Here is a 15,813-nt window from a genome sequence, read left to right on the forward strand (position 1 = left end):
GGATAAATATTCTATATATTAATCATTTTACACATATTAAAAAGGAAGTTTATTTCTAATTTTACAAAAATTACAACAGCTTTATTTATTAATTACAACAGACTATAGTTCGTATATACGTCCACATTTAAACTTTTTTATTGTTCGTTCGGTAGGTCTTATAGAAAGATCTTTTCCAAAGAATTCCAATTTTATGTTTTTTAAATAAATATTTATAATAACATTATCTTTAGGTATTGCTGAAAATAAACATGAATTAATGATAGGACAAAGGAATAATAATAAAGTGTGAGACATAAAAAGGAATAGAAAAAGTATAAAATATAAATTATATACTTCGCATAATATTATCTTTTCCACAAATTCTGAAAATATTTTTTGTATCTTGAACTACAATGCCACTTAATCCAACCAAACTAGGACATTTTGATCCAACAATGGAAATTTCAGCACCATGAAAATCTGCTTTAATTAACTGTTGATTAACATTTTCCCAATTTGGATCTGTAGAATCTTTTGGAATATTATTAAAAAACTTGGAGCCGAGTACTTGTTCCATATAATTTAGCCATAAATGATTTAATGGTAATAAGGCTGTATATTTCATATCACTTTTGCAACTAATCTTACGTAAACCAAGCTGCATTCGTTTCCTACTAGTTAATAACTTTCCTTGACATCGTTTTTTCTTGTTCCATTTATTTTTATGCTTAGCAAAAATCAGTGACTGTAAAATAATTATAATCATGTCATAAATTAAATTTCTGGTAATTAATATGAGTGTTCAATACATCAAATTTTATTAGTAATACGATATAATTCTTATTCATTTATTCATTTATTATATATTTATATTCTATATATATTTCTTTTTTATTATTATTATACCTTTCTTAACTCATCTGCTACCGAACCAATATCAGAGGAAGGCAATGCATTTTGTAGAAAATTCGTGATATATTGTTCACTATTTTCACATGTACTAATTTGTTTTGTTATACTTTTAGGTAATGTTAAACATATGCTTTCTGTAACAGTTAAAATAATTAATCATGATAATATTAGTAGCATATATTAACTAACCTTTTAATTAATAAATACGTACGATTTATTTGTGCCATTATCAGTAATAACAATAATAGAAATGAGTTAATCAAAGTAGATTTATTTTACTTTATCAAATTATAATAGATGAATTACAAAACGTAAACACAAAGTACTATTGGCGTTAATATATTGTATTTCCAGTTCTTTCCTCAAAATTTCTGGCGTATATTATATTATTTTTTAGCAAATTATCTTTAGATTAGGTGACTAGAAAAATATTTTTTTAGGTTAATTTAAATTCAAACATGTTTAACTAATATTATGATATGTAAATATAATGATATATTTCTGTATTGACTTAATTATGTCAATATATATATCACTACATATTTTCTTTCTAAAATCTATGAAATTTGAATCAAGAAATCTGCGAAAACGAGACAGCACAAATTTCAGGACACGTAAATGAGTACAGCTAAATAAAATAACGGTTCATTTACTCGTAAGTAAGTAAAGATTATAAGTTCTTTATGTATTAGAAATTGAAGAAGAAGAAAAGTTATCAGACATCTATGTAAAGAATGCAAATTTAGCCTTTCTTTCATAAACTTATAAGTAGGACGATTTATCTACTTTCACCCTGTGTTATAAGATTGTTTGTGTATATGTGTGGACCAATTTTAAAGAGTAAATATTTAAAGATAAGGTTTACATTTTTTCTGTTTATTATACATCTATTTAACTTATATATTTTTTAACATTATTTATATCGTTATATAAAGTATTTTAACAATCAGCAGGTATAGTTATATAGTTGGCAAGGAATGTTTTTAAATGTTACTTTTATGATTCTATGTGACAAGCAAGTCGAAAATATAGAATACAATTTGTTTATATGACTCCGTTTTCGAAAAAATCGAGTTTGAAAATTTGTCAAGCCTAGAAGCATACTTGAAGTTTAATTCCGTACCGAAGAGAACACATAAACTGAACAGTTGACAGGAGGTTACTTTACGTGCGAAGATAGGTCAAAAATGTAGAATAAAATTTTTTCATAGGATGATTTATTTGTTTCCAAGAAAATAACATTTGAAAATTTATCTAGTACGCGTGTTCTTGACCAATTCTTAACTAAATACGTTCAAAGTTCCAAATTTTATCTTTTTCTTGGATTACAAATAAATTAAAAGCTTTTGATCGATTCAAAGTTCAAATTCTATTTTCCTGAAACGGAAAAATTTTGTTCTACATTTTTTATTTATTTTCGTCTATAGAATAACTTCCTACTGATTGCTTACTCATACCGTCGGTAATTAAACAAATTTACATATGTTAAACAAATTTTCACATTTGATTTTATTGAAAGCGAAGTGCCATATCAAAAAATTTTATTTTACATTTTTGATTTATTTTTTCAAGAGTAGAATCAATCACTTTTTTCGATTGTACCATGCTTATTGGGACACCTTGTATATTGCACTTAAAGATATAATTCAGAAAATCACGAAAAGATAAGCCTTATTTGTACGCTAATTCTGTAATGCACAGATGAATGTAAATGAAATAACGCTTGAAATAACATCTTGAACGTCAAATAAATATGTTAAAAAATAGATCAATTTTATTGTATTAAGAACAGGCCGATACTCTATTTGTTAAAGTAATATTTCTCCGGTAATATACAAATTAAGAACGTAACTAGGTATATCTTGTTGATCTTAGAATCGAAAGTTAGAAACTTTGAGAGAGGAAGACATTAAAGAAAAAAGTTAAAGAAAGAAACTAGAAATTTAGCAGTGTAGTCTACTTACTGACTACTTGAGTCGAAAGTCGTCGACAATCGTGGCATGTATGGACGGACCGTGTCTGTAATCGTGGCTCGGTGTAAATGTATAGTGTCAAATTAACCATGTTGAAACGCATATTTGACATCGTAGAAATCAATTGAAAATAATAAAAAATGGTGTCATTAATAAAAAAGCAACTATTGAAACATTTATCAAGGTATTTACACGTTAAGCTGTTAAATAAATTTCATTATTAATTACACAGTACAATTAAAAATTGTACCACCCTTAATTAAGTAGAACAAGGAAGTTATAATTGTGGACAATTTTATTTATTTTGTTAATTACCGTTATTATTGTTATCCTTAAATTATTAGTCGTATTTTTTCGTATTTATCTACAATTATTAACGTAATTGTTAACATGACAAGTCTTAGATAATTATTTAAAATTACAATATAAATAAAAATTTTATCTTATGTCTGCATTATGAACAGATTTCAATATGTTATATATAAATTTACAGAAAATAAATCTATTGTAAAAAAGAAATATGCCATTGTATTTTATTCACAATATGATGTTTATGTGCATTTATTTAAATTTATAGATTTACCAAGAACTTATCTGCTGATAAAATAAATTTAAGTGCATTTAAAGGTGAAGGTGAACTGACAAACTTAGAACTTGATGAAATAGTTTTAACTGATTTGTTAGAATTGCCGTCATGGCTTAGATTAACAAATGCTTGGTGCAATAAAGTTTCATTTCGTATACAATGGACCAAATTAAGAAGTGTTCCTATTTTTTTGGTAAATAACAACCGTCTATTTATACATATTAATTATGTACATTTTTATATATTCATTTTTTTAACTATTTGTCAATATACTTTACCATAATACAATAGAATTATTAATATTATGTTATAATAAAATTTTGATTAGATCTTGATATTTATAGAGTTTAGATGAAGTTCATATAGAAGTAGAAACATGTGAAGATTTGAGAGATTTATCTTCTCCGCAAGGGCTTTCTTCATATACTGGTCCTGCAAAATATTCTTTTATACATAAAGTAATCGATGGTATAACAGTGACTGTTAATACTGTATCAGTTACTTTCAAAAGTCCTGCATTCATTGCTTCAGTTCAGGTACATAGTGTTATTGGTTTATTTATTAATGAAATCTGCCTTCATATCTTTATTAGAAGCTATTATGAAATTATTATTTTGTAATAGATGAATCGCATTATTGTGGAATCAAAATCTGCAACATGGCTACGATGTGATTTAAGAACTACTAGAGTAAAAGATCCTGATCGTGGTCAGTTACTTATTTTTAAAGAATTAGAATGGCAGACAGTTAGAATAGAGGCACAAAGTACTAAAGATAAGAACCTTACGCCATTACGTTTACTTACGAATCAAGCAAGGTGTCGGATTACTATTAAAAAAAGAATATCAGGTTAAAAATATTTTAATAAGTAATAAATATATTTCCCATTCTTTTGTTTTCTAAGTACACTAGAATGATATAACATTTGAATTTGTATTTTAGATTGTTTTGTTATGGGATCAAGACTGATTCTTATATTAGATGATCTCTTATGGGTTTTAACAGATTCACAGTTGAAAGCAGCACTTCATTTTATTGACTCTTTAGGTGGTTTGATAGAAAAAGCTACAGTATTAGAGCGTAAAACTAAAGCAGCTAGAAAATTAGAGGTTTGTAAGTGCAAAATTAGGAAACAAAATAGAAAGTTTCAATCATATGATAAGTATATTTTCATGGTTTTAGGTATTGCCAGAGTATCAAGCACAAATATCTCAACAATCAAGGACAAAAAATCAATATAATACTGCTATTTCTAAAATTTTTACCAGATATGATGTTGTAGAAACTTCATATCATTTCCTTTGTCAAAGAATTGATTTACATTTATGTGATGATGCTGGTAGTAAGTAAATTCAAATTTTGTATTGTTTTTTTAATAACAATGTTGTAATATTATTTATTTTCTACCTAGATGGTAGATCCTCCCATCCCGACTTAAAGGATGGTGGAGCACTGCAAATTTCATTAGTTAGATTTCAAGTTGATTATTATCCATATCACTTAGCAATGGCTGATAGAAAACATTGGGCTAAATATAAAGAAAATGCTACACCTCACAGCCAATGGTTACAGCAATCCTTAAGTTCTTTTCGAAGTCAGTTTATGGATCTCATAGATTCTGGCAGAACACAGCATTCTCCTTTAACTAGGAGTCAAGGAAACATTACAGGTTTGTCTTTAAAAAGTAAACAGTCAATCACGAACATGCCTTTTTAATATTAATAAAATATCCTTTCTTATTCTTATCTAGTTAATAACACAAAAGGTTTAGGAGACAATTCGGAAAAGGGTAATCAATCTCAAAATATAAACATAGCTGTTGATGACAAAAAAAAGTCGCAACATCCTAGTGGTAATCCAGTAAAAAATTACATTTTGGAACAGCTGGCTAAATTAATGACGACATGCATTATAATAAGGATAGATGATTTTACCTTATACAAAGTAACCACAACATCTCGTAATCCTGTACCAAAAGAATTTGTTATGGGTATGTGTAAGTTTTACGATGATCAAATTAATTTATTTACTAGGTTTATTTTTTTAAAATGATCCTTTATATAAAGCTTCCATATAATATCAATAATTATTTCGTTTAATAATTGCACAGCTCAAACAAGGAAGAAACATGCAACAGGTACAGATTACAAATAGTAATAGTATATTCATATTAATATCGCATTATAAGTACCAATTAAACATAGCTTCGTGTTTGAGAAGTTTTGTTGCTTCATGTGTTATGTTGTTATTATATCTTATATGTATCATATTATTGAGCTTTAATTCACAACTTAGTACAAAACGTTTTTAACAGCAGTTCTAAATATATGAATATTATTATTATTATATATTATAAATATTATACATATATTAATTAATATATGTATAATTAATCTGAAGCGTAATTAAAATATATTTAAAAGATAATCATAGTATAATTTGCTTTTTTAAAGCAAACATTTTAATCAAAATTTTTAAATGTCTTTTTTATGTTCTTCTTTTAAAAGATATGTATCAGTTCTATTGCAGTTGTAAGTAATATTCAATAATCTTTTATATATTTATTTTATAGTTTCTAAGAAGAAAATTAAAAACGAAGTATGTAAAAAACATTACAAATATTCAAAAAATAAGTAATAAATTATGTAATATACTTTCCAAGTATTTCAAATGGAACATTATTCTACTTAACATTATCTACCGCTTATCAATTATAAAAATATAGAAAATTATAATTCTGTTAAGTAATTGAAATTTCAATCATTTATGAAGAAGCATATAATTTTTTGTGTCTTTTAAGAAGGCTTCCAATAAAAAAATTTGTTGTATCTATCTTACAGATCCTAGGGACTGTGTTGTGTAGATACATATAAATGGTTATACTTCATGCAATCATTGTAGTTTGCATTTTGTAATATGTAATAGATAACATCATGTGAATTTTTACTGTTGTATGGAGTATATTCATAACGCATGTATGTTATTGGAGAATATATTTACATTTCTATTACACTTTATTGAAATATTTTTATGTTATTTAGGTGACAGAGACAAATTTTGTCTTCCAGAAGATGTTACAATTGTTCATGCTGAATTTACATATTATTATTATCCTGGAGATATTACATTTCCATGTAAGTAAACATATAATTATCACGTTAACAAATTTTAAATTAATTTACAACTTCATCTATTTTTTAATTGTTTAGTGCCACCACCAAAATTTTATGTACAACTGAATCCTATCCAAGTAAACTTTGATGTCTGTTCCTGCTTATGGTTTAATTCATTTGCATTAAATTTATATCATTCTCTAATGAATAAGGATAAACAATCAACATATACTTCCACTAATTTAATGTATTTTGATGTTAAAATCGAAGCTATACTTCCAAGGGCAAGTACTAAGACATTTGTATTATAGGTTAGTCTCGTACTACTGTACCCTCAATATACTTATTAACCTTCAGGTAGTTTTTGAAAGCCAACAAGATTATCCTAATCAGAAGGATAGGCCAAAGTCTTTGCACATACAGACGTCGAGAGCGTCAATAACAAATGTTCGATCCGCAGAAAGATCTTCAAGAGCAGATTTAGCACAGTGTGTAAACGCTTTTCAAATGGGACAGATGTTTTTTGCTACAGACTTTCCAAATAGATCGAATGATTTTCATATTCTTACAGATAAATTTTTGGCACATTGCGCAGGTAAAAGTTTTGTACACAAGTATATTTTTCATATTATTATTATATAGTATGATACATATATTTCACATTCATTTATTTATTATAGGCACTGATAATATTCGATATCCACCACCTAATTTTAGCAGTAATTCTGTAAACGAATTAGTTCGTCAATTACACCGGGAGCTTTTATGGACTGAAGCTAAAGACATATGGTGTTGTAATTTGGAACCCGTTTGGGGAGATTTTCTTGGTGCTCGTGCGGTCGGACAAAACCGACCTGTGCCGTTCCTTGATGCATTTCCTTTAACTCTATGGTGTTACATGTCTATGAAATCGTCAGAGAAAGATTCATCAGAAAATAAATCTACTGCTGACATTCATGGTCTTGCATACATAAGCAATTTAGTTAGCGTGCAGATAAATCACTATCAATATTTGTTCTTGTTAAGATTATCGGAAGTTTTATCGGAAATGGCAACGTATCTAAATATTGATTCTAATAAAATATTAAAGGTTGATTGTGGTAGTTCACTTGTTATTGGTGCATTGATACCACAAGTAGAAGTAACATTTGTCATGCCGTCGCATACCCCTGGTAAAGAAAATTCTGGTGGTGATTTGGAATCCGTTATGCCAGATTCATCTAGCATAGCAGATGACATTCCAGGTTCGTCTATTCCATGGCAAAGTACAGAACGAGTTGAGAGCAGTAGTAAAAAGATTAATATAAATAATGAAACAATAACGCCACAAAGTGACGTATCATCAATGTTGTCAATGGATTTTATACATTCTAGTATACCTCAAACTGTTGTGACTTTTAAACAGAATGGTACCAATAAACACGAAAATAATATGCAGATAAGAAATGTAGCACACGATAAAAGGTGCATTGCTGTAGAGGAAGAGAAATCATTGCCTACTTTAAGATATACTGCTGATGCTACAAATAAGCATAGCAAAGGAGATTCGTCTTCAAATACACCATTCATTCCTAATAATTTCAACGTTGGTCTCTCTTCTATGAAAAAAGGATTAAGTAATTTGATGACATCAATTGATTCAGCTTTGAAGGCTTCTCCAGAAGATGGTAGCAGTGATACTGTGTCTATAAGAAGTGATGTTAGTTCTGACAGTGAGAACTACGTTTTAATTAATCTTCAAGATCAAGAAAAATTAGATACAATGTTTTCTGTTGATAATTCAATTAGAATAACAGCAGTAGAAGAAGCTAGTGAAGTAGTTGAAGAAACTCCTGATACTCAGAGTGAAAAATCTATGGATAGTATGTGTAAACGAAAGGATATTGTAAGTCTATGTTATGTAATATAATAATGTAATACAATTGAAAACTTTAATATCCTGATTAGATATAATCCTTTTTAGGTATCTATGGCAACATTTAAATTATCTAAAGTTGAATTTATTCAACAATCTCTTGGATATGCATCATCAATTAAAGTTCAAATTTCAAATATTGGTAATGATGAATGTTCATCTATCCCATGGGATGAATTTCAGGTAATATTATCTTCTATTCATCTAAATGATAAATTTCCTGTTTGCTGATTACATACAATATGCTATTTTAAATCTATTAAATAGATCTAAATACTGAGGTTTTTTTAATATTGCTGCAATCAAAAATATATTATTCTTTAGTGTTTCTTTCATACAATAATTTCATTAGAAAGTTTAAACTTTTTTTATATACTATATGAAGTGCTTTTTATTGTGTACAGATTTAATATATTTCTAATCAATACAAATTTAACCATTTATAGAGGACATATTGCTCTGAAACTTATGTTAAAATTTGTTAAGATGTTTCGAGTATGAAATTTGATTACATTAAAATAGTAATGCAGTATCTTATTCAAATAATATTTAAGTTTTTTGTATAAACTTGGAATGTATTCATGACTAACATTTTATTCCTAGTTACATACTTCGTGTGCCACGAAACTCTTTTAATTTTATTTCTAGCTTTATATCACATACATTATGAACATTTTTATATTATATATGTATATTTATACAATGTTTGTCTTTAACTTTTTTGCATGCTTCTCCTGCGTCTCTCCTTCTCTTGTGAATGTTTTTATGTGGCACTTGTGGCAGGTCAAGAGAAAGGTATTGGCAAAGTACTCATATATTTCGTATTAAATGCCTTGTACTATGTACATTTTATCGCATGTCTAGTTTTTTTTAATTAATTATGTCACTATGCTGTACAAATTGCATATATATAAATATTTATCCTATTGATCATTTAAAAAAGATTATTGTGAATGTATAGATTAGCTTTTTAGATTAGTATATAATAACTAAAATATAACTAATATATAATAACTAAAGGAAAATATTTGACAATTTACTTTTAAGTGATAATTTGTAATCTTTATTGATAAGTAATTATTGATATGCAAATGATAAATTTGTAGAGTATGTGACAATTACATACAAGTTTATTATTACATTATTAAGTTGCATAATTAGCAGTTAATATTTTATTATTATATTTTTTTTGTATATACAAACGAATTATGTAAGCATTTCAAAAGTACACACTTTTACTTTTATGTGAAGGATTTAAAGCTTTTTAGTTTTTAATTTCATAATATGTATATGTACTCAAAGTGTAATAAGTTCATGTAGCATGGTATGAAATAATGCTTAGCTGGAATGTATTTGAAAAGCTTTCAAATGCGATTGCAGATTATGTGTATTTTATATGAATTATACGGAAATGAGAGTAGCTTTGTTTATAAAACAAGTTTTCGTAGCTTTTTATGTTAAAATTTTTTAACTTATCATATATTAATAAGAAAAAGTTAACAATATGCAATTTTTGTATTTAAATGTTTAATTACATATTATGGAAATATATATAGAGTATGCTTATAAAGAAGCTAATATTAAGGATTTGTTCTTATTATCTAATATATGCAAATGATAATTTAGTCTTCAACGATTTTATAGTTTATTTTCCATAATTTCACATTTATAGCTTAGTTTTAAATTTTTATGAATTTATTACAAAATAAAAGAATTGTAATTCTATTACATAGTAGAAATTATAATTATAATATAGCTTAAGTGTTATACATATATTTTTTAATATTTTTTGTTTATTAGACAAAATTCAGTGCACGATCACGAGGTTGGGTCGAATTACCTTCAGATTCTAACTGTAGATCATGTATTAAACTACGTTTGGATCATGATTTAAAATGCAAGTCAGATTCTTGGAAATTGTCTCAAGCAAGTCGAGCTATAAGGAATAAAAATATGCACTTAAATCAGAATCATGATAATACAGCCGAGGAAGAGGTAGATACTACTATAGATGTACATAACAAACAAAGTGTTTTGGATTTGTTTGAAGATAAATTAGAAGTTAAAGTTACTAATGTATCAATGGCCTTGGCTATGAGTTCAATAAGTGGTCTTACAGACTTAACTGAAGATGAAATTATACCTAGGCCAATACCATTGCAGGTATGTTAAATTTTATTGTATTATTTCTTTTAAGTTTATTCTTAATTACATAACAACATAATTTCTATTTTATTGCAGATATATCTGGAGAGTATATCATTGCGTTTAAATGAAGATCGTCCACCGAATAATATAACTTCGCCAGGACCAATTCCTATAGATTTGAATATTGCAAAGCTTAAGATAGTACGAGATGCAAATGGAGTTTTTCATATCGAACCAGTTGGTAGGTAACAATGTACAATGAAGTTTTGTTATTATTATTTGCTACTTATTATTTTTATACAAGAAAGATATATAGTGTTTAATATAGTATAGTACAGTAAGTTTATAATATAGTAGGTTTTCGAAATACATTTAAATGACAAATTCTTTTATTTAAAAATTTGTTTATTTTTTTAAAATTAATGTTATACATTGTATAATTCTGTGCATTCAGACGGCCTTTCTAATGTGAGCATTTATACAAAACAATTAGAAAAATAGTAGTAGTATTTACTGCTTTAATAATATTGTTTAATAGGACATTGAATAAATAGAATTTTAGATTTGCATTTAATTATGCAAAGGCATGTTTTATTTTTTCTCAAATCAAAAGAAAATAATTTCTGCTTATTATCACTTATGCTTATTAAAATTTTTAATGCAATTTATAAATTAGCATGAATGAACAACTTATAGAGTGTCCAGAAAGGTTGATACAAAACTTATACTATATGTTAATGAGGTCAAGTAGGTATGAAAAGTTTATGTAAACTTATGACCGAAAATGTTTTATTGAAAAGTTATGAGCGTTCAAAGATTTCTAAGAAAGTAGTTCTTAAGACTCATTATACAGAATTGCAAAAAGACACATATACATTTACTACTATTACTACAATAGCAGGAATATTCGAAAGAGTTCAGCAATCATTAGTTGGATGAATGATGGATTTGCATCCTTGGTATTCTTACAGAAGCAATTTTAAACATTTATTATAACTGTCAAAGCAATTAATAAAAATTTTTTGGTGCTTATAACTCTTTAATGAAGCATTTTCGTACATAAGGTTATATAAATTTTTTGATCTACTTGACCTCATTAACATGTAGTATAAGTTTTGTCCTAACATTTTTGTCCCAACATGTCCTTTTTGGACATGCTGCATATAAGGTACAAAACATTGTTTTATAACGCTGCTTATTGTTCACAAATAGTTTAGATAGTAAATATATATTGTTTACTCACCATCTATGTTCAATAAAAAATATTTAATTTCCTAATTCGTTAAAAGTAATTTTTTATTAGAAGCACAACTTTTTTGTGTATTTTATAGATCACTATAAAATATTTTCCTATACATTCCTCTACTATTAATCTAACTCAAACATTTTATTTCTAGTAAACCTGTTGAGCAGGAGTAATTCCCTTGTAACACTCACAAGCAGTGATACTCAAATAGTCGAAAATATAAATCATGAAATGGAACTAAATATTTTAAGACAGTCCAGTAAACAGTTGAAATTAGATAATGAACAGCTTCGGCGTCGTCTCAATGCTTTGGAGAAAATATCAGAAGAAAATGCGAAATTAATACGTATAAAAGAAGAATCTACTGTAATCAAATCTCATTTAAGTGCAGCACAAGAAGACATACAGCTGCTTCTGAAAGAGAAAAGAGCCTTGCAAGAAACAATAACAGAACTTCAAAATCGAATAATTGGAAGTGGTCCAGGCAGTGCTACTCGTGCATCTTGGTCATCAAAGAGATAGCATACCAGTTGTTTTGACTGTTCCAAATGTTGTAGTTCGAATAAGTCATAATAATAATTTTATTAATTGTTACTTTTCATATTCTTAGAAGTGAAATTTTACACAGTTGAGTTAATATGTGTTTTCATAGCATCTATATTTAACTTAAAGAGAGAAAGGTATGTCATACTAGAACGTTTGGATCCTTACTATACGAATTTAATATCTTACATTGACTTTTAAGTCTTATAAAGGGAAAACTTGAATAACACATTTATTATAATATGTTATGGGCAAAAATTTCCTGAGTTTACTTGTTTTGTATATTATCTTGTCTACCATATTTATGCTAGTAATTGCCTTTAGCTATTCAATAGTCATTATTCAAGCTATTGAATAGTTATTCAAATCTATTCAAGCTATTCAATAGTCGTTAAGATAACATTCAGTTATGTAAGATGCACTTACATGAAATATACTGATTTTTACTATGAGCAAGTACAAGGCGATAAATAATGGCAATAGTAGTCAGTGTTTAACATTTTCATTAATAAAACAAATAAAGAAAAGATTGGTGGAATGAATATTCTGGATACATACATCTGTATTTATTATATGCGATAATACACGTGTTAAAACGTGATGTATATATGAGGTTGTTAATATTTTGCGAGCGCGCGCGCGCGCGCACACACACACACACACACACAATTAGTTATATATATTAATATATAATATATTAATTAATATATAATATAATATAATTATTATATAATTTATTATTTATATTTAATATATAATTATTATTAATTATATATTAATATTAATGTATTATGTATATAATATATAAATATTATGTAATATTTATATATACATATTTGTTGCATATATAGATATAAAACGTACATGATAGATTATAGTATGCTAGTCAAATTATTGCAATATATGTTTGGTTTTATAGCAGTTGTTGTTACCTAGCATGAAAACAGAGAATTGAATATAAATTTTTTACTAATGCTTTCTGTTCTTCTCATCGTAAATGTTCTGACGAATTTCATAGGCAACTTTTAACAGAATGGGAGAATACAGTAAAGTAATATAATAAATGTAAGATATTAATGGATATTGAATGATAAATTATTTGAGCCTATCAGATAGATTGTCTAGCTTAAAATCAATGAAGAACGATTGTTCGTATTAACGTATATGTATAAGATGTGTATAAGAGTGAATACATGTGATTTAATAATCAGTTACGTGATAAAAATAAAACTGACTATAATATACAATATACAATGATAATCTAGAATGTTTTGATAAGACTGTAAAACTGATGTTATTTCCTGTGTCATTTCCTGTATTTCCATTAAACTGAAGATATGCATTAATTGATATTTGTCTTTGGAAATGAATAATATTGGACTACATTAAACCAAAATTAATAGTGCATTATAGTGGACTAATAATTTCGTCATATTGTATGTTGTGATATCTTAACATTTTATCATTGTATGTTACAATAAATTTAATTTCCAGGGTGGGTTGCTGGCCAATCCTTTTGTTACAAAACAATGAGGTATTTTTCTAATGTGTATTAATGACAATTGCTAATTAGATTTTTTTTTATTTGAAAATTTTGATTTTTTTCAAACAAAACGAGAACAAAAACAGTTTTTTCCACTATAACAAATTTATTAAATTCAGTGTCAGTTCTTTTAAAATAAAAAAGTAAAATAAAATTTGTTAATTAATTCACATTAATATGAGATGTAGGAAGAATAATTTTTTTACACTTAAGTATTATGCAGAACATGAAAGTCTTGATTGCGTTGTATAATATTTGTTTACGTAGTCAGGATATTTAACTATTCGACTAGATCAAAATTTTTGTATTTTATCTCTATGATTAAATGTAAGTTCTACTTAATATGTTTTATTTTTTTAAATGTTATATTTTTAAAATCTTGTATTTAAAATTTTATATTAAATTTTTATGATCAAAGAATTTTTTATTGTGTTTATTATAGTATGCTAAATTAAAATACTTTGGGGCATGATCAAAGAATCATATATAGGGAAAAATTTGAGTCTATTATGAAAATATATTATATGTTACATATATTATAGTGGAATAAACTGTATATTAGTTGTCTGTACATATCTTACATATCTAAGTATGTAAAAGATTTAAAACACAAGAATTTTAGATGTTCACATTACATTTAAACATTGATATGTTCTTATAATCTATGTCTTACAACGGAATATTCAAGTTTTAATTTAATTATAATAAATCTTTACTTTCTTACTATACAATTATGTACGTTTAGTCCCTGAAAGAATAATGCTTGAATCTTTTAAATATTATATATTTATTACATTGTAATATTGTATAATTTTATCAAATATGTTTGTTAAAAATGTTAATTTAAAATGCTACTTTTTCATTGTTTTTGTATTTTGATTTCTGCAAATATCTTTATTGAAAACAAAATTTATATTGTTGTATATAAAGCATATATTACTTCTAAGCTTTATATGTTATTTAATATGCGAAAAATTAAAATTTTATGATTGAATATAAGTTATCTTTATAATAAAATAAAATTTAAGACGTTATTTTAATGATTTTAAAATATTTATTTTGATAAATTATTTTTTCTACTTAGTCGATTTAATTACACATTGTTCAAATTTCTGTTTTCTCTTTATATGAATATTTTAAGATGTAACTATTATATTGTTATGAATAAATTTTGTCACTTTCGATGAATGTATGTTAAAAAAATTATTATCTTGCGGTAATTCTGTGATAATTATAGTATTTAAAATTTAACTTTATTTGTTAAATTCTAGCTTAAGAAACACATTATTTTAAATATTATATATATTTATTCAAACATATAATTTTTAAATGCAATTATTTTGTAATTTTGTAATCAAATAATGTATAATACAGGTAATATACTTAATATTGACATTAAGTATTAAAAGTGTATATTTATAAAATCATTTGTAAAAATATTATATGCTAGTATCTCTACTATACAATTTGTGACTGTTATATTACTTTAAATATGCAATTAAATTGTAAATCATTAACTTAAGTGTATTTATTAATCATTTTATATATAATATTTTTTAATGGTTAAATATGAATGTAATACAGCTCAAAGAAATTATTTTTGAATGCTTTTTTGCTGAATATTTTGTATTTATTTCCATAAAATACATATTATAACAAATGTATTGCAATTTATAAAAATCTGTTTTAAACTTAAAGATGTAAATAAAGTAAAGATGTAAATAATTACTTATTTCATTTATTATATTATATATTATATAATATGTATAATTTGTTTTAGCTTAGTTCAAATATTTATGGAATAAATAATCATTTATTTCTTAGCCACAGTGTATTATTTAATGGTATTATT

The 15,813-nt window shown here is 25.8% G+C and overlaps 2 protein-coding genes across 13 annotated transcripts; one reads left to right on the forward strand and one right to left on the reverse strand.

Annotated features, from left to right (window-relative positions):
* Positions 1 to 25: 25 nt before the first annotated feature.
* LOC126914975 (ribonuclease P protein subunit p29) lies at positions 26 to 2,979 on the reverse strand. 8 transcript variants are annotated; one of them, XM_050719297.1, is made up of 6 exons: positions 2,346 to 2,691; positions 1,999 to 2,271; positions 1,106 to 1,314; positions 889 to 1,028; positions 337 to 727; positions 26 to 239 (listed from the first exon to the last, which is right to left on the reverse strand). In XM_050719297.1, the coding sequence occupies exons 3-6, from the start codon at positions 1,119 to 1,121 to the stop codon at positions 103 to 105; spliced, it is 684 nt and encodes a 227-aa protein (XP_050575254.1). In that variant the 5' UTR covers positions 1,122 to 1,314; positions 1,999 to 2,271; positions 2,346 to 2,691; the 3' UTR covers positions 26 to 102. The 8 variants fall into 8 exon arrangements, with proteins under 8 accessions (XP_050575254.1, XP_050575261.1, XP_050575259.1 ...); XM_050719304.1 differs by lacking the exons at positions 1,999 to 2,271; positions 2,346 to 2,691 and adding an exon at positions 2,747 to 2,761; XM_050719302.1 differs by lacking the exon at positions 1,999 to 2,271 and having other exon boundaries at positions 2,514 to 2,691.
* On the forward strand, positions 2,897 to 12,538 carry LOC126914973 (UHRF1-binding protein 1). Of its 5 annotated transcripts, XM_050719295.1 has the most exons (19): positions 2,897 to 3,051; positions 3,445 to 3,646; positions 3,798 to 3,989; positions 4,077 to 4,302; positions 4,396 to 4,562; positions 4,636 to 4,795; positions 4,865 to 5,122; positions 5,204 to 5,443; positions 5,564 to 5,590; positions 6,495 to 6,587; positions 6,663 to 6,854; positions 6,928 to 7,161; positions 7,247 to 8,451; positions 8,530 to 8,664; positions 9,265 to 9,276; positions 10,282 to 10,644; positions 10,723 to 10,870; positions 11,084 to 11,097; positions 12,027 to 12,214. In XM_050719295.1, exons 1-19 carry the CDS (start codon positions 3,008 to 3,010, stop codon positions 12,027 to 12,029), a joined length of 3,915 nt encoding a protein of 1,304 aa, XP_050575252.1. In that variant the 5' UTR covers positions 2,897 to 3,007; the 3' UTR covers positions 12,030 to 12,214. The 5 variants fall into 5 exon arrangements, with proteins under 5 accessions (XP_050575252.1, XP_050575248.1, XP_050575249.1 ...); XM_050719291.1 differs by lacking the exon at positions 11,084 to 11,097 and having other exon boundaries at positions 12,027 to 12,538; XM_050719292.1 differs by lacking the exons at positions 9,265 to 9,276; positions 11,084 to 11,097 and having other exon boundaries at positions 12,027 to 12,538.
* The last annotated feature ends 3,275 nt before the right edge of the window (positions 12,539 to 15,813 follow it).

Source organism: Bombus affinis, chromosome 3 (assembly GCF_024516045.1).
Source record: "Bombus affinis isolate iyBomAffi1 chromosome 3, iyBomAffi1.2, whole genome shotgun sequence".
NCBI lineage: Eukaryota > Metazoa > Arthropoda > Insecta > Hymenoptera > Apidae > Bombus > Bombus affinis.

What these genes read in the sequence shown, in the direction of transcription:
- LOC126914973 (XM_050719291.1), top strand. Translation starts at nt 3,008, where the DNA reads ATGGTGTCATTAATAAAAAAGCAACTATTGAAACATTTATCAAG. An exon ending in GAAGTGTTCCTATTTTTTTG is followed by an intron (nt 3,647 to 3,797) that starts GTAAATAACAAC and finishes TGATATTTATAG; the next exon opens with AGTTTAGATGAAGTTCATAT. An exon ending in AGCTATACTTCCAAGGGCAA is followed by an intron (nt 6,855 to 6,927) that starts GTACTAAGACAT and finishes ACCTTCAGGTAG; the next exon opens with TTTTTGAAAGCCAACAAGAT.
- LOC126914975 (XM_050719296.1), bottom strand. Translation starts at nt 2,979, where the DNA reads ATGTCAAATATGCGTTTCAACATGGTTAATTTGACACTATACATTTAC. An exon ending in ACTTTCGACTCAAGTAGTCA is followed by an intron (nt 1,029 to 2,858) that starts GTAAGTAGACTA and finishes TAACTGTTACAG; the next exon opens with AAAGCATATGTTTAACATTA. An exon ending in AAAAGATAATATTATGCGAA is followed by an intron (nt 240 to 336) that starts GTATATAATTTA and finishes GTTTATTTTCAG; the next exon opens with CAATACCTAAAGATAATGTT.